The sequence below is a fragment of the Fusarium oxysporum genome, chromosome 6 (genome assembly GCF_000149955.1).
Source record: "Fusarium oxysporum f. sp. lycopersici 4287 chromosome 6, whole genome shotgun sequence".
In the NCBI taxonomy this organism is placed as follows: Eukaryota; Fungi; Ascomycota; class Sordariomycetes; order Hypocreales; family Nectriaceae; genus Fusarium; species Fusarium oxysporum.
In genome coordinates, this window is record NC_030991.1 from 113,039 (window position 1) to 139,151 (window position 26,113).

General features: G+C 46.3%; 10 protein-coding genes across 10 annotated transcripts; 6 read left to right on the forward strand and 4 right to left on the reverse strand.

Annotated features, from left to right (window-relative positions):
* Positions 1–603: 603 nt before the first annotated feature.
* FOXG_06961 (uncharacterized protein) lies at positions 604–819 on the forward strand (the record flags this gene model as incomplete). The annotated part of the gene is made up of 1 exon (XM_018385603.1): positions 604–819. One exon carries the CDS (start codon positions 604–606, stop codon positions 817–819), a length of 216 nt encoding a protein of 71 aa, XP_018244191.1.
* Positions 820–2,366: 1,547 nt separating this feature from the next.
* FOXG_06962 (uncharacterized protein) lies at positions 2,367–3,524 on the forward strand (the record flags this gene model as incomplete). The annotated part of the gene is made up of 2 exons (XM_018385604.1): positions 2,367–3,215; positions 3,270–3,524. 2 exons carry the CDS (start codon positions 2,367–2,369, stop codon positions 3,522–3,524), a joined length of 1,104 nt encoding a protein of 367 aa, XP_018244192.1.
* Positions 3,525–4,794: 1,270 nt separating this feature from the next.
* Positions 4,795–5,238, forward strand: FOXG_06963 (acetolactate synthase I/II/III large subunit; the record flags this gene model as incomplete). Its single annotated transcript, XM_018385605.1, has 1 exon — positions 4,795–5,238. The coding sequence occupies one exon, from the start codon at positions 4,795–4,797 to the stop codon at positions 5,236–5,238; it is 444 nt and encodes a 147-aa protein (XP_018244193.1).
* Positions 5,239–12,362: 7,124 nt separating this feature from the next.
* Positions 12,363–13,342, reverse strand: FOXG_19581 (uncharacterized protein; the record flags this gene model as incomplete). The annotated part of the gene is made up of 2 exons (XM_018399825.1): positions 12,363–13,085; positions 13,145–13,342. 2 exons carry the CDS (start codon positions 13,340–13,342, stop codon positions 12,363–12,365), a joined length of 921 nt encoding a protein of 306 aa, XP_018244194.1.
* A 276-nt stretch (positions 13,343–13,618) lies between these two features.
* On the reverse strand, positions 13,619–14,823 carry FOXG_19582 (uncharacterized protein; the record flags this gene model as incomplete). Its single annotated transcript, XM_018399826.1, has 2 exons — positions 13,619–14,529; positions 14,613–14,823. 2 exons carry the CDS (start codon positions 14,821–14,823, stop codon positions 13,619–13,621), a joined length of 1,122 nt encoding a protein of 373 aa, XP_018244195.1.
* A 391-nt stretch (positions 14,824–15,214) lies between these two features.
* Positions 15,215–16,821, reverse strand: FOXG_19583 (uncharacterized protein; the record flags this gene model as incomplete). The annotated part of the gene is made up of 4 exons (XM_018399827.1): positions 15,215–15,316; positions 15,376–15,742; positions 15,802–16,217; positions 16,303–16,821. The coding sequence occupies 4 exons, from the start codon at positions 16,819–16,821 to the stop codon at positions 15,215–15,217; spliced, it is 1,404 nt and encodes a 467-aa protein (XP_018244196.1).
* A 653-nt stretch (positions 16,822–17,474) lies between these two features.
* Positions 17,475–19,064, forward strand: FOXG_06966 (uncharacterized protein; the record flags this gene model as incomplete). Its single annotated transcript, XM_018385606.1, has 7 exons — positions 17,475–17,477; positions 17,527–17,976; positions 18,028–18,120; positions 18,174–18,324; positions 18,375–18,643; positions 18,694–18,854; positions 18,911–19,064. 7 exons carry the CDS (start codon positions 17,475–17,477, stop codon positions 19,062–19,064), a joined length of 1,281 nt encoding a protein of 426 aa, XP_018244197.1.
* An 876-nt stretch (positions 19,065–19,940) lies between these two features.
* Positions 19,941–21,254, forward strand: FOXG_06967 (uncharacterized protein). The gene is made up of 2 exons (XM_018385607.1): positions 19,941–20,167; positions 20,222–21,254. Exons 1-2 carry the CDS (start codon positions 19,979–19,981, stop codon positions 21,005–21,007), a joined length of 975 nt encoding a protein of 324 aa, XP_018244198.1. The 5' UTR covers positions 19,941–19,978; the 3' UTR covers positions 21,008–21,254.
* Positions 21,255–21,850: 596 nt separating this feature from the next.
* Positions 21,851–23,453, reverse strand: FOXG_06968 (uncharacterized protein; the record flags this gene model as incomplete). The annotated part of the gene is made up of 2 exons (XM_018385608.1): positions 21,851–23,130; positions 23,189–23,453. The coding sequence occupies 2 exons, from the start codon at positions 23,451–23,453 to the stop codon at positions 21,851–21,853; spliced, it is 1,545 nt and encodes a 514-aa protein (XP_018244199.1).
* A 473-nt stretch (positions 23,454–23,926) lies between these two features.
* Positions 23,927–25,562, forward strand: FOXG_06969 (uncharacterized protein; the record flags this gene model as incomplete). Its single annotated transcript, XM_018385609.1, has 6 exons — positions 23,927–24,442; positions 24,491–24,653; positions 24,707–24,899; positions 24,949–25,140; positions 25,213–25,405; positions 25,455–25,562. The coding sequence occupies 6 exons, from the start codon at positions 23,927–23,929 to the stop codon at positions 25,560–25,562; spliced, it is 1,365 nt and encodes a 454-aa protein (XP_018244200.1).
* Between the last annotated feature and the right edge of the window lie 551 nt (positions 25,563–26,113).

The following is a 26,113-nucleotide window of genomic DNA, read 5'->3' on the forward strand; positions in this document are numbered from 1 at the left end:
ATAGGACAGCTAGAAGCTTTGCTTAAGGAAAAGATCGAACAACTTGGAAAACGTATCGACAGCCAGAGTGGTCCTTACAACATCTTCAATGCCTTAAGGTGCACCACCGTCGACATCATCTCTCATTACTGTGTCGGGAAGCCTCTTGGCCAACTTGAGAAGAGCGACAGACGATTTAATGGTGACTTCCTGGATGCGTTTGATTCCGTGTCCAACATTCTCTGGAAGTCCATGTATCAGCCTACTTTCCGATGAATTTTCTCAAGCATCCCCGCCCCCCTGGCCAAGGCTATAAGCAAGGAGGCCTGTCTCATGATCTCGCTTTATAGTGCATGTCATACGGCAGCGATTAGCTTCAAAAGTAGCCCACCAAAGTCTGCAAACGCTACTATCTTCACCAACTTGTCTGATCTCGGGGAGAAAGACATGGAAGATGAAGCGGTCGACCTCCTCATAGCAGGATGAGACACTACAGCGTACACACTAGCAGCAGCTGTTGTCCAGATCTGTCAGAATACCTGCGTCAAGAAAAAGCTCATTAACACTTTAGACGCAGGGGTTGCTGATGTGGACAATTTGCCATCATTGCTGGAGTTGGAAAAGATGGAGTACCTAAATGCTTCAGTTCGTGAAGTCGTGCGATTTGCCATTGCATCGCCTGGGAGGCTACCACGGGTTGTTCCTCAGGGCGGCAAGACTCTCGTTGTCGATGGCAGAGTGGTGCCTGCAGGCAGCATCATTGGTATGTCGGCGTACACTATGAACTTCAGCAAAGGGTTATGGGGCGACGATGCGGCAACGTTCAACCCGGACCGGTAGCTTGGTGACAGCGGTAAGAGTCTGGATGCCAACATGTGCTCATTCTCGAAGGGCATACGGAGCTGTCTTGGGCAGAACCTGGCATACGCAGAGATCCATTACATTCTCGCATATCTTTTTACTAAGTACAATATTAAGTTGGTGGATAGAGAGGCCGACATAGAAGTTCACGATCCGTTTACATCCTATGTTACGAGCCACGCTATTATGGTGGACCTGCGACGTCGCGAGGTTTCGAATTCGCTCAAGTAGATTTCTAGCCATCCCAAGCATACTATAGGCGCTAGAACTTGGTACAGTTCTACTGCTTAAAAGTTACTCCCCAGTCGCATTTTTATCATCCAGATTGGAACTTGATAGTTAGTTAGTTGACTGGCATCAAATGTTTTTGTTTCCGTATCCAACCCATCTATGTTAAGATTCTCTGTGTTCGCAGCAAAGCAAGTGGACTACTCCTGCCTGGAACACCCTGGTCAATTTTTTTTTCTTTTTTTTTTTTTTTTTTTTTTTTAAACTGTATCTATACGGAGCAAACCAGTCGGTAGCATATTGAAAATACTCATACTGCCTTTCCCTGCTGTTTCCAGATTCTGGAATCCAGAGTCTGATGATCCCCGACTTTTCTTACCAAGGGCACCATGTAAATTGTTTCATGGCATAGCGTCATGTGGGCCGATGCAATACAAGACTTTTATTCTTTTGCATGCGGCCCCTCCGCCTTGGCTATGCAATGCGCTGGCACCTGACGCTATTTTCGTCTCATCCCTCCTATTACAAGGCGCCTGGGGGCGACCGACAAGCTGACTTTAGTCACCTTAGCAGGGGCTCGCTCTTATGCTAAACCCTAAGTTTGAGCTGGTGATCTTATTAATTCTTATTGGGATCGAGTGTCATTGATGCCATGATCCTATGATGGGGCCACTGGCGTGTCGAGAAGTGGAGACGCCTCGTCGGAGAACAGAAAAAGTCCGGTCCGGCAAGCCCGTACCCGGCCGGATTCAGGGTCCGAGCCTCCGTGTAGTAGTATTCTTGTCCGGCTTGGCGTAGGAACCGGCTTCGGGATGGAGAATGAATTGAGCCGTCGGGGGCACTATTGCTACAGGCATAAGTAATTACTCCCCTCTTTACTAAGAGCAGGTCTTTGATACGTAGCTACATAGTCAATTGAGTGCGAATAGCACATTGTGAAATAAGTACCTATACTCTGATTTGCTCGCTTAAGCTTGATCTTCATGGAAATGCTGCACTCTGGTTGGTCGAGTTGTTTTATAGAAGAATTAAGGAAGATGTTCAGATACCGAGGGAGGCTACTGTAGCCCACTAATTTGTAGCGGGCTCACACAGTGAAGCCCCAGAAGAGTTGGTCTAAGTCTATAAGGGGATGGAAATTACTTATGCCTGTAGCCATAATATATAAGACTCGGTCATCCCGACTCTATTCTTACATTTTTACAATTTAGAATCCGTACAAGACAACATATCGAATCTCAATTTCTGCACCAATTGCAACCATCTCTCTCTCTTACATAATCGCTTAATCAGGCATCATGGCGCCTAATGCAAGCAATAGAATTCCACAGACACAGTATGCGGCCGTTCGAGATGGCTCCGGAGCCGGTGCAAGGGTTTCTGTAAAGAAGATTCCAGTCCCTCAACCTGCATCTCACCAGATTCTTGTCAAAATCAATTGGAGTGGGCTTTGCGCATCGGATAAATCCTTGCTCCGCGACGAATGGGCCGGTTATAATGGCATGGTACCTCCTATGGCTTCCTCCACACTTGGAATCGCAGGGCATGAAGGAGCTGGGGTGGTTGTAGCCGTGGGTGACGATGTTTCAGCCTTTTGGAGGGTTGGGGATAGGGCAGGGATTAAGTGGATTGAGTCTACTTGCGGTGTCTGTGAAATGTGCTCCAACGGCTTGGATGAAGCTCACTGCCCAAACATCGTTCATCATGCCGTCGAGATTGCTGGCACTTTCCAGGAATACTGTGTCACGGACGGGAGATATGCTACCAAAATTCCAGATGGGGTTACGGATGAGGAGGCTGGTCCCATTATGTGCGGTGGATTCTCAGCATACGCAGCTTGCAAGCGAACAGCAGTCAAGCCTGGAGAATGGCTTGTTATCCTCGGGGCCGGCGGAGGTGTAGGCCATTTTGCCGTGCAGTACGCAAAGGCCATGGGGATGAGGGTCATTGCTGTTGACAAGGGTAAAGAGAAGGAGGATATGTGTCTAGCTTTAGGTGCGGAAAAGTTCATTGATTTCTCCAATGATGTTGTGGCCGAAGTGATGAGGATCACAACCTATGGTGCTCATGGAGTTTTGGTTGCTGCTCCACCGCAGGAGGCATATGATCTTGCGCCATCCACTCTGCGAGTTCGCGGAACAATGGTAGTAAGTAGGCCCAACCGCCTCCCCCGGATAATGACTGACGCAACACCTTGACAGGCCCTTGCTCTTCCACAGAGCCCTACCGTCGTGGCTGGATCGTCAGCTGCTTTCGTTAGTGGTAAGAGGTTGAGCATTGTTGGAAGCCTTGTTGGCACCAAGAGAGAAGCAGACGAAGCGCTCGACTTTGCAGCAAGAGGATTGATTCGCCCCGTTTTAACCAAAGGGACGTTGCATGACGTTGACAAGTTCTGTGACTTGCTCCAAGCTGGAAAGGTCCCTGGAAGGGTTGTGCTCAAAGTTTCTTTTACCTAGACTCCAAGTGAACAAAATCCTCACTTATTCCATGTGACATTGAGTTTACTGCAACACAGACATCATTGAAGCGTTATGGACGTATTATACAATATATATACAGTTCCGTACAAAAGTCCCGACACATTCCGGATCTACCCCAACGACCTCGATTCCAGTCACCTACTTCGGACTACGATTAAGATAGTAATTATTCTTTGAATTAAGTGAACTATATATCAATTTAAAGTTCAGAATCAAGAGAATATAGTGGTTTATATCAGGGCCTCGTAGAGTATCTTCCAGTAAGCCGACATGCCTCAACGGGGTACTTCATCGAATTTATCACGTTTTCAGTGACTTCCTGTCTAATTTCAAGCCAAACTTCCTGCGCAGCTCCAATCAGGATACCCAAAGCTTCCTTAGAAACTGGATAGGATGCTAATTCAGGATATTTCTCACATGTCCTTTTTCTTTCTATTTTCTTTTTTTTTTTTTTTTTTTTTTTTTTTTTTTTTTCCAGGACTTATTATAGATTTTCTATAGGGCTAAGATCAGGACTATGCAGCGGCCAGTCAATCGGAATAACTCCTTCTCGTCAAGCCTATTTCTTCAAAAAAATATTAGCTTTAAACGTTGGTCCGTTATCATACTGGAAAGTTATTCCCTCTTTAACTATTGCTGGAAGCTGTTCCTGTAAATATTGTAAAATAATTCGTCCTGTGACGCTGCCACGCCCTGCGTCCGAATCTCCGTTGAGAGGGACAAGATCAGCACTCGATTGGAAGGAAATAGCTGCAAAAATCATCTTATGTCTCTGGGGCATCCTGCGAGGCTGCACTTTATCTTACCTTGGTCTTTCTCCCTGTGTTGCAGTCAGTACAGCGAATGCGATGAGGAGGGCCTCAAGTTACAGATCTGTAAATTGACCACTTGATATAATAGCCGTCGGTACGGCCAATTGAGACCTCGTCAGAAAACCATCAATTATGCCAAAACATCTCCTCCACCCCTCCCAAGTGCTATTTCTCGAGCTGCTCAAGGGTTCCGTAAAAGACATCTGGAAGCATCCATCAAGCGCGTCGCTAAATTGATCAATCTTGCAAAGAAGCCAGTAATTTCTGCTGGACATGGCATCACTAACTCAGAGAACTGCCCAAGGTTTCTCAAAGCTTTAGCTGACAAGTCTTCGATCCCAGTGACTACTTCTCTTCTTGGCCTTGGCGCCTTAGATGAGCTGGACGAGAAGTCCCTGCACATGGTCGGCATGCATGGCTCAGCGTATGTCAACATGTCCATGCAGGAAGCGGACCTCATCATTGCTCTTGGGGGACACTTTGATGACCGTGTGACTGGTAATACAGGTCAATTTGCCCCAGGCGCGAAGCCAGCAGTGCTCGAAGACCGAGGAGGCATTGTTCATTTCGAAATAATGCCCACGAATATCAGCAGGGTAGTGCGAGCAACCCAGGCTGTTGAAGGCGACGTAGCCACAAATTTGCAACTCCTCATTCCTTTGGCCGAAGAGAGATCTATGTCCGATCGAAAAGAATGGTTCCATCAGATAAACGAGTGGAAGAGGAAATGGCCGCTTAACGACTACGAACGGGCTGGAGAATCTGGTCGCATGAAGTCACAGGAAATGGTTGAGCAACTCAGCAACCTGATACAAGGTAGAAAGGCGAATACGCTCATCACCAATGGTGTTGGGCAACATCAGGTATGGACTGCTTAACACTTCCGTTGGCGGTACCAGCGTACCATGATTACCTCCGGGGATGGGTACGATGGGTTACGGTCTGCCTGCTGCCATTGGCCCGAAGCTGGCCAGGCCAGATGCCCTCGTCATTAATATAGATGGTGACGCTTCTTTTCCTATGACCTTGACTGAACTCAGCACGGCTGCATAGTATAATATCGGAGTAAAGGTCATTTTGTTGAACAATGAAGAGCTAGGCATGGTCGGATAATGGCAGAACTTGTTCTACGAGGATCGGTACAGCTACACTCATCATAAAAACCCCGATTTCATAAAGTTTGCGGACTCGATGGGCGTACCATATCGGCGTGTTTCAAAGCCTGAGGAGGTCACAGATAACTTGAAGTGACTCATTGATACTGATGGTCCAGCTCTTCTGGAGGCCATAACAGAAAAGAAAGTGCTTGTCTTACCCATGGTGCCGCCAGGGGGTGCCTTACATGAGTTCATTACTTGGGATCCAGGCATACTTGTGCATTGTGGAGTAGAGGGAGCTCTACCCACTTCTCCACCCTACCCCGGTAGAGTGGGTAGAGTAGTGGGTAGATTGGTGGATAGACTATAAGGTAGGTAGGGAAGGCTGATGCCGTATATATGCTCAATTCTTCGTAATAAGCCACTTTGTATTATACATCCCAACCCTCCTCATCAAAATCAATATTCATATCATCATCTATCTCTACAGCCTCTACCATCATCGCTGGCTGCCCCTTCGAAGAGATGAGCTTCCTTGCAAACCAATTGCCCATGCGCTCTAACCTCTGGAGGTTCTCTGGCGATAACCTAAGCCTATCCCAGCTCTGCATACGGCGTTCTCTAGAGAATTGTCGTTCTGGTTCAGCAGAGGAGGGTGCGATTGAGAGGATATTGATGGCCATACGGTGGAGACGAGGATAGCGCCGGCGTTGCTCTGGAACTAACCACTACTGAAGAGGAGTTATCTTCAGAGCATCAATATCGATAGTTTTATCTTCAATAAACGCCATAATCGTATCCTTATACTCTTACGAAGTAGGTTGTACTCTTAGACGACGTTCCAGTTGGTCTAATTCATTCTCTACTCTCTTCCTCAAGGATGGATGATGCGTATCGATAGCAGCAATAGCAGCAGGGGCAGGGAGTTATTCATGAACGAGATGCGCGTATTCCTTCTGCCAGATCGAATAAGCAGCATCGATAGTCTTCTGATGTCACTCTTCCAGCCAGTTTTGAAGAATGTAATTCTTAGGCTTCGAGGGATCGAGAAGCATCGTGGCGGCGTATTCTGACGTTGACTTAACGAGGGCAACCAGCCCATCTTAATAGAATGAACCATGCGGAGATCCTTCTCTGGGCCTGATTTATATAGCACCTATAAAACATCAGCTTGAAGCATTGTCTTAATGAGGTAAGGTAAAGCTTCTGGTCGTCAAAATAGGTGAGGATAGCATCCATCAGGGTAAGGAACTAGGATAATGAAGCCTCACTGCCTTCAACCCAGAGAGTACCACTAGCAAATACAGAGAGCTGTTTCGAAGCCATACAGCTAGGTTATGAAGCTTCTGGAGCGCAGTAGTAGCACCCCAGCCTTTAAAACTTTTATGTTTCGCTTTAACTATACTCCCTCTTCTCTGGGCTTGTCCATGAGCTCTTATTGAGGCCGGGTTATCTTCAACGACCGGTACATCAAGATAGGCGGAGAACAGCTCGTAAGGGTCGGTATCTTCCGTCTCTTCAATGGCCGCGACGGCAGCTTCGAGAGCTTCTTTTGAGGTGGAAAGGAGAAAGGCTTGAAGTACAAGGTTAAGAATATAATCAAGGCAGCATATACGGTGTGTAATTAAATCATAATCAATCTGTTCATTATAAGTGAATACTTATCTAAAAGCTAGTGTATATAAACCAAAAATTCAAGTTTTAGAGACTGGGAGAGCCCTATAAGTAAAGTATTATTTGAAGTGGCGTTATCTCTAGTGTGATAACCGAGTTTCGTTGTTATCCCCAAGGGTTTAAGGGTGCGGAGTATGGTAGCCGCTTGGACTTCTCCAGAGTGGCTAAAGAGCACCTGTGGGAGTCCTAGCATCCCATGTTTGAACTGGTAATCCTGGGAGATCCACCTAACACAGATGTAGAGGTATGCCTTTCGAGCTGGAGATGTCTACGTATCTGTGGATATATGGATATCCCCAATAGCTTCCTGGATGTTGTTCTGGAGTATTTGACGATATATCTTGTAATTGAGAACCAGCGCACGGAGAAATGTTCTTCTGTTAAACTGTGCAAGATCCGAGATCTCTGAGTTGGCAGAGAGGAGGAGATTATGGGGTTCTGGCCACTCAATGGCATTGAGAGGAAGCCTCCTTCTAGCACAGAGTGCTAGCAATGCCTGGAGATGCCGTGGCCGGCCATAAGCCTCTGGGAGGACCAATTCTCTCGAAGCCTCGTCCTTTTGAAGCAAAAGCAAATTCATGAACTGCTGGCCAGGCACAAATTTGGGCTTGGAAGAGGTTTGTCGGTCTTCCATATCCAGCCACCTCTTCCACAGAGGCGGGTGATTGAGACGAAGATGATCTCGGGCTCCTGATGTGTATATTGTACTCCAACTCTTCTTCTTATTATCCCAATAGGCGATACAGTAATGTAGGCGTCGTAGGGACGGTGGGAGATAATGAATCTTGTGAGAAAGACATGGTTAGAGGTACATATGATAAAGATAGGACTACAACACAATATTTTGGTGTGGATGCCGGTAGTAACAGGTAGGGAAGGGGATGAGAAGTGAGTTAATTCCTTGCAAAGGTTTCTAGGTAGATATATATGAAAAGGAGTAAACTACCTATTCAATGTAGTGCCAAGTAGGCTACAAGCAGGCAGTAGTAGGCCGTAGCAGGCAACATTTTTGGTAGCATGAACTCACGCGAGAGGTCACCACAATATATATTGAGCAGAATGAATAAAATCAGACGACTTGTCAAGGAGTTGAGCATCTACAATCTTAATCTTATCAGATGATAAGATCTAATTGACCAATCAGGAGTGGGTAGAGTGGGTAGCTCTACCCACTTCTGCTCTACTCTACCAAGCTAGAGTAGAGGAGATACCTCCTTTACCTTACCCGGCAGAATGGGTAGAGGTCCCTCTACAATGCTCAAGTATGCATCCAAGACGATTCCACACATGGCGAAGCAGATAGTGATAGCTAGCCATCAACAATCTGCGGGACCAAAACATTTTCCGATGCTAGCTGGCTGCTTGTATCATGCGGTGACAGAGTGTGCGTGGTTCGTAAAGGAAAATGAGAATGCGGAGATGGTAGTTGGACTAGACGCTATTAAGCACGCACTTCGAGTGCTAAAGTCCGAGTGGAGTGTTTGCGGTAAGTGATAATTATTTCCGTATTTCTTATGATCGGTGCCTAAGTTCATGCAGATGAGTATCTCAGTTACTTGGAGATTAATAATGGCCTTGAAGATTGACACCATTCAAAGACAAATAGATATACAAATTCGGCCGATAACAGATAGTTATAACGTTGCCAGTGAGCTCGGCATACCGTCAGCAACCAATTCACATTCCCTCTCTGCCCGCTTCAGGACTCACATTCCCGCGTTCGAGCCGCCTTCCAGTTGCTACATGATACAAAACCTGAAATTTCACAGGACTCAAGTCTTGCTAGTATTGCCTGCATGCGGATATATAAAGCGTCGAGTCTCCTCTCGATGTTTCATTTTCTTTTCAACACGTATCTCTCAGTCTAAGTCTTCTATTTTATTGGCTATAACTTTTATTACTCTTCATCTCTCATTCAATATACCTCAACTCATTTGGCTCATTACTGCTGCTTCTCTGGCTTTGGACTGTATTTCATGCGTCAGATCCTCTCCCGAGGTGATAATGTCATTGCAGCAGCTCGAGATCAGGGTGGGGAATCTATCTACCAATATAGACGAAATATAGATGTAGATAGATGTAGATCTACGTCTATCTATCTACCAAGGGGCCATGTGGGTCATCTATCTATCTATCTTACTGTCGGATATGTAGGCGAAATGTAGATAGACGCTAAGATGAAGACGGAAAGTAGAGGGACTTTTTTTGGTGCGCAATTCCCTTCCAAAGCAAGGTACCGGTACCCTCACTTTACTACTTACCAACACCCCCTGTCAGATCACTTCCCTTCCACCTTTTCCTCAAGCTCATCGCAAATTTTGGTCAATCTCTTGATACAGCTCCCCTTTTCAAATGTCAAGTGGCATACATTACAGTCGACTCACAGTATAGAGCATCTGCCATAATGCCAACTCCAAGCGACTTGTTCAGTCAATCGGTAACTGATGCAAATAATTGCTCAGAGTTATCCAGTCAGCCAGATCTACCAAAACTAGATTCATCGTCGTCCCTCAGCACCTCAATTGCCGTCAAAGACTGGAGTACAGTTTCTCAAACCGTCCGTGGCCATTGGAATCTCTCAACTCGAACTGGACAAGCCACTGGATGGTTTTGGGCTCATGGTTACAATGGTCAAGCCAAAACCGCCACCACCGAACGGGGCCCATCCAGTTGGCTTTGCTGCCATTGCACCCAACAGAAAGTCCACAAACCAAAAGCCTATGTCGCGTCGAATACCCGGAACATTGAAAATCGCCTCAGCAAAGCACACAGTGTCTTCCATCCAGATCCATCAAACGCAAATCGCTATGTATTGGAGAGACCTTTAAATCAATGCAACCTCCATGAGTTTACCTCCAGGAAGCGGAAGAGGGATGACCTTCACGACGAGCTGGTTGCTCGATTTGACAAGCAACATTCCAGCGCCTGCTTGTTCGGTGGATTACGGACGCAAACCTGTCCTTTCGCCTCTCAGAGCACGTGGGGCTCCATGAACTCTTTGACTACCATGCAGTACCCACCTGCCGTGCGTACCCACCAACCGTACAGCGAAAAAAAAAAATCTCCCCATACAAAATGCTTATTTTCACTTACACGGTGCTTACCCAAAACTGGACTTGTTGACCTGAAATTATGTCTGTTAGATTAAGAATTGCATCAGGTTTGCTATTATTAAACTGATTCTTTGATCGCATATGCGGTATAGTCGCATGGCACTAATGTAAAATGTCTCAAAATACCTCCCTTATCACCCAGCCTCCCTGAAGCTTCATTAAAATTTTTCCTACACCTGCCAGCCTTTATCGCTTCGAAAATGCCTCGAGTGTCGTATACAGGGAGCAACGTTATAGATGCTATTCTAGACGTCACAGATAATGGTCTCTCGCAGAGCAAGGCCGCCCAGAAAAATGGCGTGCCTCCAACCACCCTCTCTGACCGATTAAGAGGCGTACCGTCAAGGTCAGAGGCCACACAGCCTGCCCAGCTGTTATCCGAACCTGAGGAGTCTAGATTAGTCGCATGGATACTTCGGCAAGAGGCCTTAGGCTATGCTCCCTCTCACAGTCAAGTTCGCGCCACCGTCAATGCCCTCCTACGACAACAAGGAAGGGGAAAGCCTGTCGGTGTACATTGGCTAGCCAGGTTCATGAAACGGCATCCATCCATAAATACAATGATAAGAAAACGGCAGGAGGCGTCGAGGTTCAATTCTTTTACCCCGACTGCTGTCAATTGGTACTTTGATATTCGGGAGAGAGAGTATGGCTGGATTAAACCTGAGAATACTATTTATGTTGACGAGGGCGGCATAATGGCCAGATTTTGTAAACATTTGTCGTTTTAATCATGAATCCTACTAATACATTTCAATCTAGGCTTGGATTCATTGGTTATCGGCGGTAGCGATCCTCAGAGGAAGGCTTTCCTTAAAGGTCCCCAGTCCTGCGCTTGGACTAACTTTCTTGAAGCCGTGACTGCAGATGGCCGTCTCCTGAAGCCAGGGATTATCTTCAAAGGCAAAGAACTTCAATAACAGTGGTTTATCGATGAGCTCAAGGAGGTGGCCGACTGGTATTATATCACGTCTGACAACGGCTGGACAGACAACCATATCGCAGTCGAGTGGCTCAGAGAGGTCTATCTTCCCCAAACGCAGCCGGAAGATGAGTCTGATGCGAGGCTTATCATATTAGATGGCCATCAAAGCCATGTGTCTGTGCGTATCTGCCTATTCTAAATGTCCTGAATCAATAATATCGCTGACTCCAAATCCAGGATGAGTGGATGGCTACGTGCTTCTTAAACAACGTATATTATTACCTAACAGCCCATTGCTCCCATGGCCTACAGCCACTTGACAACGGCGTGTTCAATGCCTCTAAGGCTACTTACCGCAAAGAACTCCAAAAGTTGGTCAGCCTGACTGATTCTGCTCCAGTAGACAAGGTCAACTTCATCAAGGCTTATGCCAAAGCCCGGGAAGTGGGTATGACGAAGAAAAACATCCTTTCGGACTGGAGAGTGACTGTAAACTGGCCTATTTCACGACGGAAAGCGCTCATGCATCCTGAGATTCAGCCAGACAAGAAGAAAATGACGCCTGTATCAGACAGCCACAGGGACGGGCAAGTCGACTCTGATAATACGCCAAAGACCAGCCGTCACATCAGGGATCTGGAGAAGAACAAGAGCCCATCAAAAAGAAGACGGTATTCTGTGATATCAAAAGAATTTGAAGCGCAAGAGTCAAAGATCGCGTCCCTAAGCTCAAGAGTAGCCAGTTTAGAGGAGGAAGTCGGGCAGTTGAGTAGAGGCAAGAAGAGAAAGGCGATACCGAATCCCAATAGGAAGTTCATGACACTAGCCGAGGCTCTAGTGGCTGGTGATGTTATGTCAGAGCCACATCAAGCAGCTGAAGAGACAGAGGCTGTTGAGGAAGTGATCAAGGTGGGAGGAGTGGAAGAGAATGAGGGCTCAAATTCGGAGGCGGAAGAGTTACCTGTGGCACGCACGCGCGCAGAGCGCGCAGTTAAGAGGCCAAAAGAATATTAAAATATATTCAATTCCGAACCGGAAAACAGCAACAAACTTGTTATTCCTATTTTTGGTGACTCTTTGTGAGGGGGTTGAAAAATAGCAGTTTGTATGGGGAAACTTTTTTTTTGCGTGCCGGTAGGTACAGTGCTTGTCTGAAACTCCCTAAAGTGTCCCAACAACATGCCGAAACTCCGCTAGTTGGCAAGCGCTAACAAGTGGATTCCTTTGTCAGAGAGGTTATCTACCTTATTAGATCCTGTTGAGCAAGCTGAAAGATACGCAAGGAATGGGGGATTCTCTTGCAATCGACTATCGCGCAAGTCTCCCACGGTCAACGGATCTTTCATTGCATCCTCAAGAAATAGGCAGCTCTTCGAAGGGTCACTTAGATCTGAAAATCCATGATCTGCAAAATGGAACACAGTACAGGTTTTGAGATGCTCTAGGACCCCACTTTTACGTCGATTTGGTAGAGCGACATTGAGATGGAGCTGTGGACAGAGGTTGCTCAGTATACTCACTTCATCATTTGCGCATGGTAGATCTCCAGCATTTGGTGTGTTCTGCATGGCAACCAGGACTGCAACATTATTTTCTGACTCCTTAAGTGTCTTTGGTGGATGTTGTCGGCTGTGTAGTAAAGCGTTGATGGACGAAGCATAGGATGAGATCACTCTGCCTAGGACTGTCTCTTTAGATCCACTTCTGTAAATACCAGCTGCGTGGAGCGGAAGTTGACTGAGGAGCCCAGTAGGAACCCACCAAACATGAGGCCAACTATCTGTCTCCTCAGACACAATGTCCTTGAGGACAAGTGCATCTAAGTTTGGGCGACAAATAGCATGCCAAAGCCATTCGAGTAAAGGCGTCAGATCTGAGTTGGGCTGCAGTTTGGGAATCCATTGTTTGACATGCTCCTGTTCCAGTGGCAGTTCTATCGTTGTAATATTGTCGCTTTTGATCAGAAAAGCGTCACACCGGTAGGAGCTTGATTGATAACGACGATGGGACCAGAACCTGCGGCAGCCATAAGATCACTTATATTCGGTCGTTGAAGAAACGTGTTGAATTCAGGCTGGGAACGAATCTCTTCAACAACCTCGTCAAATTCCTTGGTAGCCTCACGCCTCCGTTTGGGCTCCGTTTCCCAAGAAGCTGAGTTGTAATCCCCCATGAAGGATAGTGAGGCCGCACTCGTCCCGAAGCAAAATGAACTTCTCTGCCAGTTCAGGATACAGGCGCTTCAGATCCGAGAGATCTCTACGCATGTCCATCAGTAAGCCTGCGATGATACCATGGCCAAGCTCGAGAGTACACAGAGCGTCACTTGGGTCTCTTTGAGCCTCCATAACAAAAGAAGCCGCAGTTGAAGTCATATCAGGGAGGCCAGCGAGCAGGTCCTGAATGTCGGCGCGAGGTAGATATCTTGGACTCACGACAGGAAGCAATTTCACTGCCTCTGCCAGTATCTGACTGGCAATTCCCATTCCTGGTGTGAGGCAAGGATATCGGCTGCGTGCCGGAACATGTTGATCCGATGAGATGGGGGAGCGGGATGGCATTCCCAGCCATCAATACATGCCTCTAGCCGACGTTTCAAGTCGTTCACCGATCTCGTCAGTTTGTATCGCATACCAAGCCTGACTGCAAGGTTGTTCAAATAAGTAGAACGGGCATAAGGTTGCCCAGAGACGACCTGGACCGCATCATCAGTGATTTTAACAGCGCGATTGAGATCTTCAATTGTGTAGCCTTGTTCAAATCTCCTACACAACCGGTTTGCTAGGCTATCTAAGCATGAAGCGTAACCTGGAAGGCGTTGAGGCATAACTTCTACTGCCTCAATTGCGGCCTCGATTGCATGATCCAAATCCTCCATCACCCCGCTCGCCTCGAATTTGCTACTCAGTGCCGCCCCAAGATTGGCTAGACAGATACCGTAGTCGCTGTGATCTTTGTGCATAGCAGTCTTAGAGACTTTCAGATGACAAATTGCGTCTTCCAGGTCCCGACCTGCTCGTTGGCGATGGAATCTTCGCATGAGCGATATTTCAAGGTCATTTAATATCCTTGGGTAATTCGGGTGGTCAGGGAGTGTTTCATCTAGAGCTGAATTGGCAAGCTTGATTGCCCGATCTAAGTCTACCATAGCACCGATCCGATCGAACCGAGAACTTAGCAGGGTCCCAAGGTTATGGTATCCAGCAGGGCGGGATGGATCACCGTTCGGCAAGAAGTCTATTACTTTGGTTCCATAATCAATTGCTAGATTTAGATCTTCTGTCGACCCCATTCTTTCGAATCTTGCCTCGAACAGAGCCTGCATAGTTGTCAAGCATTTTGTGCGGCATCGATGATCGCCTGGCAAAATTTGTAGTGAATTTTTGTAGTTTCCATTGCATAGTTGAAGTCTTCTATCGAATCATTTTGTGCAAACCGCGTACAAAAGTCGTTTCCAGGATTTATCATCCAAGAAACATAATCGGCACGATTCTGGGGCGTTACGTCGAGGACTTCTTTTGCAATTTCAACCGCACGTTTCAGGTCCTCCTTGGAACCTCGTTGTTCAAATCGGTCCTTGAGCCGTCGTGCAAGAGCGTTCAGCCGCATAGCATAATACACGTGTGTTTGGTGTGTAATGGCTACTGCATTCATTGCAGCCTCAATGGAGCGATCTAAATCATCCATGGATCCGAGTCGGTTGAATCACTGACCAAAGAAGTTGCCACGGTTGCTTAAGTAGAGAGTGTAGTGTGGATCATTAAATAAAATCTGGTCGATTGCTTCATAAATATAATCAATCGCTTCATTGAGGTCCTGTAACCGCCCTTGTGTGGAAAATCGTGTGGTCAGGGTTCGTGACAAGCCATGTAAACATAGACTGCGATCTGGGTGATTTCTGGGTGCAAGGTTTGTCACCTCACGTGCAACATCAATGGCTCGATTGAGATCCTCTGGTGAATTTCCTCTCTCAGATCGCGTGGTGAGGTGGAGGTTTACGCGAAGGCGGGGTTGGCGTTCGTAGACTTTTGACCCCCAATTTTAATTAAGACTTTCTAAACAGCGCATTCCACTTGTCTTTAACTTTAAATGCGAAAATAAGGTACCATACAGAAATCCAGCCAAATAAAGAATAAGTATCAAATGGCTGTTCCACGAGTTAGCTGGGCCGAAGACTTGAATAAAAGGGTATTTGGGCTCACGCACTATGGGATTCGTGCCTCCGCTCGCCTCGACCCATTCGAAGGTCCGGGGAATCATTTCTCGCTCGTACTCGGCGCATGCTGTTCCAATAGCGTCTTCAGAAACTGATCCCGTTGATTTTGCAAGGTAGTTGAGGCGCTCGAGGAAAGGCAACATAACCTTGGCGTCAAGCATGGCTTGGTTTCCTCCCATACCACGATTGGGCATCATGGCATGCATGGCGTCACCCATAAGCCAGACCCGTGGGTGTCCACGAAGGGGTTCTTGAGGCGATCGGACTTTTCTGCGCCAATCGAGAGATGGTCTCACAGCAGCCCGGGGTCGGAATATGTAAAGTTCTTGTCCTCTTACTACCTCGATGATTTGCCGACTACGACCAGTGTTAGTAAAAGCGACTGTCTTAATGGTGATAGTATTGAATGAACTTACTAATCTTGATGCCAATTAATAATAGCTTCTGAAAGGAATTGCCATTGCTGTTCTGTGTCTCGCTCTAGGATATCAGGAGGGCAGTCACCTGTTGGCAGCGACATGTTAAAGGTGAAAGAAGCAGTTTGGTTGTCAAAATCTAAATTTTCGTCGTCTTCCTTTTTATCAGCCTTTCCTTGACGGGCCATGGGGAGATACGCTTTGATATTATTAGTTTTTATTGCCAATAGCCCGAGATATATATACTGCCACTTGCCTACAGCAAAATACGTCTTGCGATGCGAGAAAGCGAGGATTGGAGCAACGAGGCAACACGCCGGGAGCTTGGCCGACATTTCTTTTGACAACTTGACTTTGGTGATGAATGAAATGGCGTCCAACTGCTTAATATGATTCAAACCGACTTGTTTGTTGATCTAAGTACCCAGTCAGAATTTTGCAAGGTGGAGGCCGAACGACCACCAAAGAGCAGTGGAAATAGGCTATCCACACTGGACTTACTTTAGAATGACTGCCATCCGCTGCTATCAAGATGTCACCGTCTACCGAGGTGCCATCCAGGAACCAAACACGAACTTTCTCATGTCCACTTTCTGTCTTGATAATTTCGTATCTGGAAAACGATTTTCTATGATGCACAATTCCTTTACTGAGTGGTGCTTCCATAATTGTATCGCGGAGCACCACGCGGTCCATGGGCGACGAACCGTGGTATTTTGTGCTGAACCGTGACATGTTGAGCAATGGGTTCATCTTGTGGTCGTACCAGATCGGTGTAGTGTCTTGGTTATCTTCAAAATGTCCCATCCTCCGTTTGATCTTCCCAAATTCCTCGGCGCTGAGACAGTCTTCGAATGCTTGTAAGCAGGGCTGCGCGACACGGATGGTGTATCCATCCCGCTTGGCATCCTCTTGGAGTCTCTCATAGAGATTAACCTTGATACCTTTCTGGAGAAGTCCGCTAGCCAGAAGGGGCCCTGCTAGTCCACCACCGACAACTATAATGTTAAAATTTGACATGATGGAATATGAGACGCATGGGCGTGGGAATGTTGCTGAGTTCGATTGGCAAGGTTATGGTTTTGTGTCATGATTGAAAACAAGGAGGAATTCAGTAGCTTCAAGGTAGATATTGTGGTTTATTTCGTTGCACGCGCAGCCCAATCAACTCTCTACTAAGACCGGCCGTCGTCGGTTCCATAGAAATGATAGACTTCTGTCTGTATCGGATGAACATTTCTCAGGTGCATTTAGGGCCGAGGTACCCCGTATCCGGGTGCCAGTACATTTCCCGGTGATACCCTTTATCCGAAGAAGTAAGCCCCGATCCGGGTTTTGTAGGGGCAGTCCTCAAGTACGTAAACTCTAGACTCTGAAGAAATATAATAAAGAAGTCTTCTAACAATATTGAGGCACATCTTCAATCTGCGTGATTATCTCAGCTGATAAAATGCTTCCAGACTATTTTCAATTACCGAAGAAGTACGAAATTTTATTTCTCTTCCTGAGTCCAATCCTGCTTAGCTTGTTTGGGACAGTATTATATAATGTTTTCTTCCATCCACTCGCTACGGTACCTGGGCCGTTAGCATGTAAGATTAGCCGAGTCTGGCTCTATCTGGCGGAGCGAGGTGGCGATGGTGCAAATACTCTGGCAGCTTTGCATAAAAGATATGGTACGCACGTCTACACAAAATTCTACACTAATCTTTAATCTAACTACAGGCAGGGCCATTGGTTCGGATTGCGCCGACCGAAGTTTCCATAAAAGATCGAGAAGCATATGTAACAATCAACAAGCAAGGGAGCCGATTTCTAAAAGACCTTGCCTTTTATGATGCCTTCTCCTCGAACCATGGCAACTTGTTTACCTTCTCGAACGTCGATGAACACTCAAAACGAAAAAGGCTCATGTCGCCTTCGTTTTCACGCGCCTCTATGGAAGAACATGATACTATTGTGCATGCAACTATCAAGCCGCTTGTGGAAGAGGTTGTCGTGAGTGTTAGGAAAGGAGAGACTGTCGCTTTGTATTCCGTCATGCGCAGGTTTGCGATCAAGTCTATTATAGCCTTCTGTTATGGAAATAATTTGATTTCCCCAGAGTACATCGACAATACAGTAATACCGAAACTCTTCCAGGTACTTGATAAAAGTCCCAAGGACCTACTAGTGGTAAGCTTTGCTCTTGATTGGACTCAGTCATAACCTGCTAACATAATCTAGTTACAACATTTCCCCATTGTTCGAAGATCTTTAAGACATCTCGCCACTACATTCCCCCAACTATTTCCTGAAGCTATTAGGTTCCTGCAGAGGGTAAGCAAATCCCTTGTTTATCAACATGTATTTGGTTATATCTATCCTATTAGGTTGGTATGGAACTTTTGGATTCTTCTCGAGAATCAAGCGATGCCTCTCAGCCAGGTCTTTTTAAGCGGATGAAAGAGCTGCTGAAGGTAAAAGAACAGTCACTTACTGATGGCGAACTTATTGCGGAAAGCAGCACTATGTTCTTCGCAGGTACTACCAGACCACCTCTCTCTCGTAATTGAAAGAAGCTAATCATGAAGCAGGCACAGATACAACTGCAACCACAGCCTCTGTCGCGCTCTGGTACCTGATGCACCAACCCGACAATTATGCTCGCCTTCAAGATGAGCTCAAGACAGTTATGCCGGATGTTAACTCGAGACCGAGCTTAAGAGAGCTTGAAAGCTTGCCGTTCCTAGAAGCCTGTGTTAAAGAGAGCCTTCGTTTAGCGTGTCCAATACGAGGACGGCTACCACGTGTCGTACCGCCAGAAGGTTGGGAGGTAAAAGGCGTTAGGCTTCCTGGTGGGGTGAGTAATTTCCCATAATCGTTTTTAGAATTTGCTCACATGCTACACAGACTACTGTATCTTCATGTATATCTTACATGACTTATGATGAGGACATATTCTCAGAGCCAATGAAGTTTCGACCTGGAAGATGGCTTCAGGAAAACAGTAAGGAGCTTGATGGGTATCTTTACCCCTTTTCCAGAGGCACGCGATCATGCATTGGGCAGAGGTAAGTGTCGGTCCCTTCCTGATGATGGATTGATGTCTATCTTACATATTCTTTAGTTTGTCCCTTGCTGAACAGCGAGTTGCAATTTCACAAATTGTTCGCAGATTTTCTCCGAGTAAGGATATGCAGTTTCGCGAGATTATTGGAAAAGAGTATGTCACATGGGTCATGGAAGATGAGCTCCCAGTGCAGCTGAAGGAAGCTGAATGAAGACTTTACTACTCTATCCTAGCTGCACGGCGGATTCTCTAGCAAATCCAATTGTTTTACCATATTAAAAAAAAAGGCGCTGATGAACAGGTGAAGCCAATCAATTGTACCCTAATGGATTCGGGTCACCCTCAAATTTTGCATAGTAAAATGTATTTCAATAAGATGGATCAGTTTATTACATTGAGCATATATCGCATTTGCATTTTGATTAAATAAATCAGAATTGCGACGTGATAGTTAACTTCAAGCTCAATTTTTCAATTTAACTGTTGACAATAACTGGGATGAGCAGAGTTAGGTGAGGGCACCTCATCCACGTAGATATTACAGGCAGTTTAAAGGCTAATAATAGTCTGCAGTGTTCTAAAACTCCAGTTAGTTTAAAATACAAAATTAATAAAATCATCTTTAGTATAGTTACTAAAAGCAGTAGTTAAACTTATTAAATATTTAGTTAATACTTTAAGAGAATAACTTATTACAACGTGGTTGATAAGCGAATGCTCCAGACAAGCGAGTGCTCCACTGCACTGTACAGCTAAATATAGCCTACCCTATAGTACCTAACTACCTTAAATAAAATAGCTAAAAATCCACTAAAATTACCTTTTATAGTAATAATAATAGCTTATTCTTACTAGGAAGATTTATTCAAGTTACTTTATATATCACTTAGGTAACTTGTCTAAATGTGTTTCTTGGGACCCCGAAGGTGCCCGGGGTTCTCTATGTCCGTGCCCACTATTTTCGGAATACTACGTAGTGCCCAGATCCAATCGGATCGGATCGGATCGGAACCACTCTGACTTCAGCCGATCACCATGACCAGGGCTTGAGCTTGTCACAAGTCTATTTATGAAAAGGGACATATATATCTAGAGGAATACTTAAGAAATCTCTTTTCTCCTGTTATGAAACTATTGTTACTCACCGCACTCTGTTCAAAAGACATTTATTCCGATCTATATTATAAAATATCCTCCGAAATGTCATCAGGTCGTCGAGATGTTGAATTCCCTACTGTTGATGGACTTCTCCTTAGGGGTTGGTTCTACGGCGTTGGAGCTGGAAAGCATCCATGCATTATTATGGCCAACGGGGTATGCTTACGCTTGACCCAAGATCGACTTGAACATCTACTAAGTTTGCTCTAGTTGGCAGGTTTAAAGGAGCAATTCTTGCCCAACTTCGCAAAGCGCTTCCAGGCCGCTGGGTACGGAGTTCTGCTCTATGACCACCGTAACTGGGGTGCAAGCGACGGTCTTCCACGAAGCGAAGCGAATCCTATTCAGCAAGCACGGGACTTCTCGGATGCCCTTGACTACGCTGCTTCTTTGGATGAGGTTGATAATACAAAGATTGTCTATTGGGGCAGCAGTATGTGCGGCGGTTCTGTGATCCATGCTTCGGCTTTCGACAAGCGTATCCGGGCCGTGATTTCCCAGGTCCCTTTTGTATCCGGCGAAATGCTTGGTGCCCACCTTGGACCAATAATCTCTTCCCTCTATACCAGCCGACAACAAGTCAAAGCCGGTAACCCTCCACCTCTGACGAAACTCTTTGCCGAGACTTTGGAGGAAAGCGTTAGCCCAGACAACGGTGCTCTTTTACACGATGTGGGTCTCCATGGCTTCATCAAGGCTCTAGAAGCCGAAGGCGTGCCGTGGGCCCCGAGTGTCACGCCGCAAACGCTTCTCAACCTCCTTGCTTTTGAACCTCAAGCTTTTATTCATCGCATTGCGCCTACGCCACTTCTCTTGATCTGTGCTAGCAACGACATCACAGCACCAACTGTCACTCAACTCAAGGCATATGCGTCAGCGTATGAACCAAAGAGACTGGCTATACTGAAGGATGCTAATCATTTCGATCCCTACTACGGAGACGTTTTTGAAGAGAACATCAAGGCACAATTGAACTTCTTACAAGAGGTCCTCTAGAGGACTTCTAGCTCAGTAGGTCCAAACTCTACGTCTACCTCACAGCGCCTCTAAGAATTAGGATTTTGCAGACAGAAGAAATACCTCTGTGGGAGTTGAGGGCAAATAAGGAGACTAGGAGGACAATGTAACGCATCATTCTGTTCACTAAAACACTTATATAGACACTGGCAGCTTAGTCGCACTGGGAGTCCTCGATTACTTCTTGAGCCTCATCAATCTATTGATCAAATAGCTGATAATTCAGCCAATCCATAGTCAAGCACTCGGCGGGAGCCTAGTTCTTTCGAGACAGTTGAGGTAGCAACACAACTAAGGGCGCAGCCTAGATGCAATATGTGCCACGCTATAGGTCATGCTATGTAGAATGACATCAAAGTTATGCCCCTTCCGACATACAGCGCTTTTACAACGAGCAGAAATTGAGGCACCGGCAGCAACAGAAACATTAGCAGCGATGACTCCTCTCCCAGCAATAGCTGATACTTCAATAACGGTACTGTTATCTGTCATAGTGAAGGGCCCGATAGCAGTAGAGTCATCGGTGGCCGCAGGAGCGCGGTATATTTACCTACAAGTTATCTACCAGAGATATACCACAGCAAGTGAAGCTTGGTACATCTCTAGTAGACCTCTTAGATGAATTCATCTAGGACTTTCATACTAACAGTCTGAGTCCTGAAGATAAGAGGGACTCCCAGTTGCTCCAACACGATTGAACTAATTATCAGCTGAGTAATAAGTTCCAATCTGGACGATAAAAATGTCATTGATATCTGAACTTCAAACGGAAGAGCTGTGCCAGGTTCTGGCGGCTATTGCATATTGAGAATGGCTGGAAACCTATTTAACTGACTTTGAAACCTGGTGCTTCTTCATGTCCACCATAATAGCATGTTTCGTAACATACGATGTAAATCGATCGTAGACCTCTATGTCGTCCGGTTTGTCAACCAACTCAATATCATACTTGGCGAAGAGATATGCCAGAATGTAATGTATCTCTGCGAATGCCAGGTTCTGTCCAAGACAGCTTCGCAGGCCCTTTGAGAATGAGCACATGTTGGTATCTAGACTCTTTCTACCTTCACCCAGCCATCTATCTGGGTTAAATTCTGCTGCGTCGTCGCCCCAGAGCTTTTCGCTGAAATTCATGGTGTACGCTGACATGCCAACGATGCTACCTGCTGGGACCACCAGCCCATCGACAACTAAGGGCTTGTTGTCCCGAGGAACAACCCGTGGTAACCTCCCGGGTGCTGCAATGGCGAATCGTACGGCTTCACGAACTGAAGCATTAAGGTACACAATTTGTTCCAACTCCAACAGTGATGGCAAACTCTTTACATCAGCAATTCCTGCATCTAGACTTTCCACGAGCTTTTGCTTGACACGACTGTTCTGACAGATTTGCACAACAGCTGTTGCCAATGTGTACGCTGTGGTATCTGATCCCGCTATGAGCATGTCGACTGCCTCATCTCCCATGTCTTTCTCGCCAAGATCAGACAGGCTGCTGAAGATGGTAGCTTGGGTAGATTTGGGCGGATTCCTCTTGAAGCTAATCGCTGCTTGTTGGCATGCGTTATAGAGCGATAGCATCAGTCGGGCCTCCCTGCTCACAGCCTTGGCCAGGGCGGGGGGTATGACTGAGACGAGCCACCGGAAGAAAGGCTGATACATGAACTTCCAGATAACGACGGATACGGAATCAAATGCACCCAAAAAATCGCCGTTGAAGTTTTCATCGCTGTTCTCGAGTTGACCAAGAGGCTTCCCAACGCAGTAATGAGAGATGATGTCAACAGTCGTGCACCTTACAGCGTTGAAGATGTTGTAAGGGCCGTTTTGGCTATCGATGCGCTTTCCAAGTTGTTCAATCTTGCTCTTCAGCAAAGTTTCTATCTGTCCTATTGCCCGTCGAGAGAAGTATGGATTCAGACGTCGTCGTCGTTGTTTATGGAGATTGGGATCATGTTCGGCGAAGACTGAATGTGGGGTGCCGAAACCAGCATAGAAGTCGGGTTGCTTTATATAAGTCGAGGTCTGATTGTAAATGTCCTTGTATATCTTGACATCGTCGATGTGTAGCTCGTTTGGGGCTATCCTGATTGCTCTTGAGTCTAATCGCCTTGCGGTAAGTAGATTGGGAGTATGAAGGGATCCTAAGATGGGACTCACTGTATTTCTCGTGTAATCTCTCGAAAACACGCTCAGGGTTACCCTCCTCGGATACTCGAAGTAGCCATTTTTGGGACAGACAAGCCTCTGTTGGGCCAGGGAACTTGGATAGGGGGTGCAGGTAGAGCTTGTAGACTCTATCAATAACTAGATAGATAAGATATACCACAGTTGAAATAACAAGACCCCAGAGGATATCTCCCCTCTGGCTGTCATGAATCAACGCTTGGATCTGAGGAATGGTCGGAAGAGGTGACGAATTCATTTTTCCTTCCTTGAAGTAGACTGACTCAGGACTTAGTGGAAGCTGTTCAACTTAGATAAGGAACTGGTGATAGTGGAACGTGGGAGAGTGTTGGGGAATCCTATCTTATCAACCTCAACTCACAGTGGATACTCCTATGGACCCTGCGAATGAATCAAGATGCTGGAATACTCTCGGATACCGGATTTGAACCGGCACTAGGTCGGATTTTATCAGCATATTCCGGGGAATCAATCAAACCCATCCGGCTCTTGATCGCGAACCTTCGGATGCCGGCTTCCTGAACCGGAATCATTTCTCCAGCACGTTCAGGAAGTCCTCATTCCGTCAGGGCCGGCCGGCGATGCTCAGGAATTAGCAGACTCTATAATGACTAGCTTATTTAAGCCGACCGCTAACTTGGCCTTCATGTTCCAGTTAAAGTCTGGGTGACCAAACCAACATTTGTCTTCCAAGTTGCTCGCTTTTTTACCATGAGCCATTTCAAGATCATCATAGTTGGTGGGGGACTCGCGGGAGCACTACTAGCCAATGGGCTTGTCAACAATGGCGTCGACGCCCAAGTTTTCGAAAGAGATGAGGAAAATCTCAAGAGAGAAGGGTATCAGATTCGTCTCAGCGACGCTGCTTTATCAGGCTTGGAAGCATGCCTTAGCAAGTTACATATGGACTCTATCCTAGAGAAGCTCGGGCAATCATCTGGTTCCTCTTCAACAGCGCCATCTCTCACCAACACCAGATTCGAGACTGTTCTTGACTTGTCAACACTTCCGACGTACTCCAAGTCCGCTGCTATCAATCGAGTAGTTCTGCGAGACTTGCTTCTTGGTCCTCTCATCGCCGGCGGGAAGGTCAAGTATGGCAAGTGTTTCTCACATTATGAGATTGTTAGCCCGGGGAGGCAGAATGAGCACGTCAAAGTCAATTTTACAGATGGCTCATCAGAGACATGCGACCTTCTAGTGGCAGCAGACGGCAGTGGATCCAAGGTCAGTCGAGTCGCATTTACACCAGAGATTTCTACTGACAACACGCAGATAAACAAGCAGATCAGGGCGAGAAATCTCGTAGACATAAACAGTCATTTAGCATTTCTTTCAAAAGGGAGCGTCAGTAAACAACGTCTCCATCAGCTGCCCCATCGCCTCCAGAAAGGACCGATACTGGTCTTTAAGAATGGTGTCTCACTATATTATGCTCGTAAGTTACTCGGAAGTTTCAATAGCTGTTGTTCAACCACTCAAACAGCACAGTCTACTTACCCCCTTCCCGCGATAAAGGCAAAACGCAACGCAACGATTCTAAGCTCGACTTTGACGAGGACGAAGCATCATTCTACTGGGCCTTGTCTGTTCCGCGGGCCTTGTGTCCTTGCGATGACGAAAAGGACATTCCGGACAGGCGTCAATTTTGCCTTGACATCGTTCGCGACTGGGCCCTAGAATAGTAAGCTTGGCTACCCGTTGCATATGTGCTATTTTCTAAGCCCTTATAGCCATGCCATGCTATCTGCGGGATCTGCCGATGAAGACGGGAGCAGCGTCTACGTGACGAGACTCCGGGCAAGTTCCAAGCTATCGAAACAGTGGCGACAACGGCTTCAGGCGAAAAAGGATAAGAAGCCTGAAGACGGCCATCCACGCGTATGGCTCGTGGGTGATGCTGTACATGCGATGCAACCTAATCGGTAGGTTGATATCCATGCATTAATACGTGAATAACAAGGAATTGATTGCTGACCAGTTGATGAATGCATTAGGGGAATGGGTGGAAATCAAGCCATGGAGGACATTGCCGATATCTTGCCTGAGTTACTTGAGCTGAAGAGGTCAGCAGAGGCAGGCTCGGCACCGACCACCGAAGAGATACAGACAAGGTGCCATGACTACGAAAAGAAAATGATTGACCGGGCTTTTGTGTGGGTAGCCAAGAGCGGTGGCACATCACAGCCGGTAAGTTAATCAAAGGGCGAAATACGAGCGAGAAGCTGACAGAGGCTAGACAATTGACTTGGACGGGTTTCTATTCAAGATCTTGTCATTCCTTGCAACGTTGGTGTTGCCTGTCGTAGCAATTTTGTACAAGGCGATCAAGAGATGGCAGCACTAATTAATTGATGGTTCTGCCTGGCTATGAGAAAAAGACTGCCTTGGTTATTTAGCGGTTAGAAGGCATTTCTGCTCCGCAAATAAAACTGGATAATGGCGCTCTCGGACCCCGAAACACGGTGCAATGGACTTTATCAAAACTCCGTGAACCAAGTTAGCTTATGCTTGTTAGCGCTTTGCATCCCCGCTCCAATCTTGACGCTAGTTACCCCAGATATTATTCGTGACGTGTCGTGGAGCGAGATCAAAACAGATATACCCTGAGTATTTGAGCGAGTGAAACATGATGAAAGTGGTAAAAATGGTTTAGAACTTGATAGTTGGTCTTGCAGGCCATGACCATTCAAAGAACGCAGTCATTAATTCAGAGAAATGTAACATACATGGTGAACCTGATTGCTCAGCTGACAATCATACTAACAAACGAGGCGTTACATTCCCCGCATTTTGATCAGCAAGCTTTCGCTAAGTTTGGTTCTTGTGCTAGTTAGGTACTGTTACCGTCGTTCACTTCTACCCCACACCCGAAAAAACAATAAATACTCGTTCATG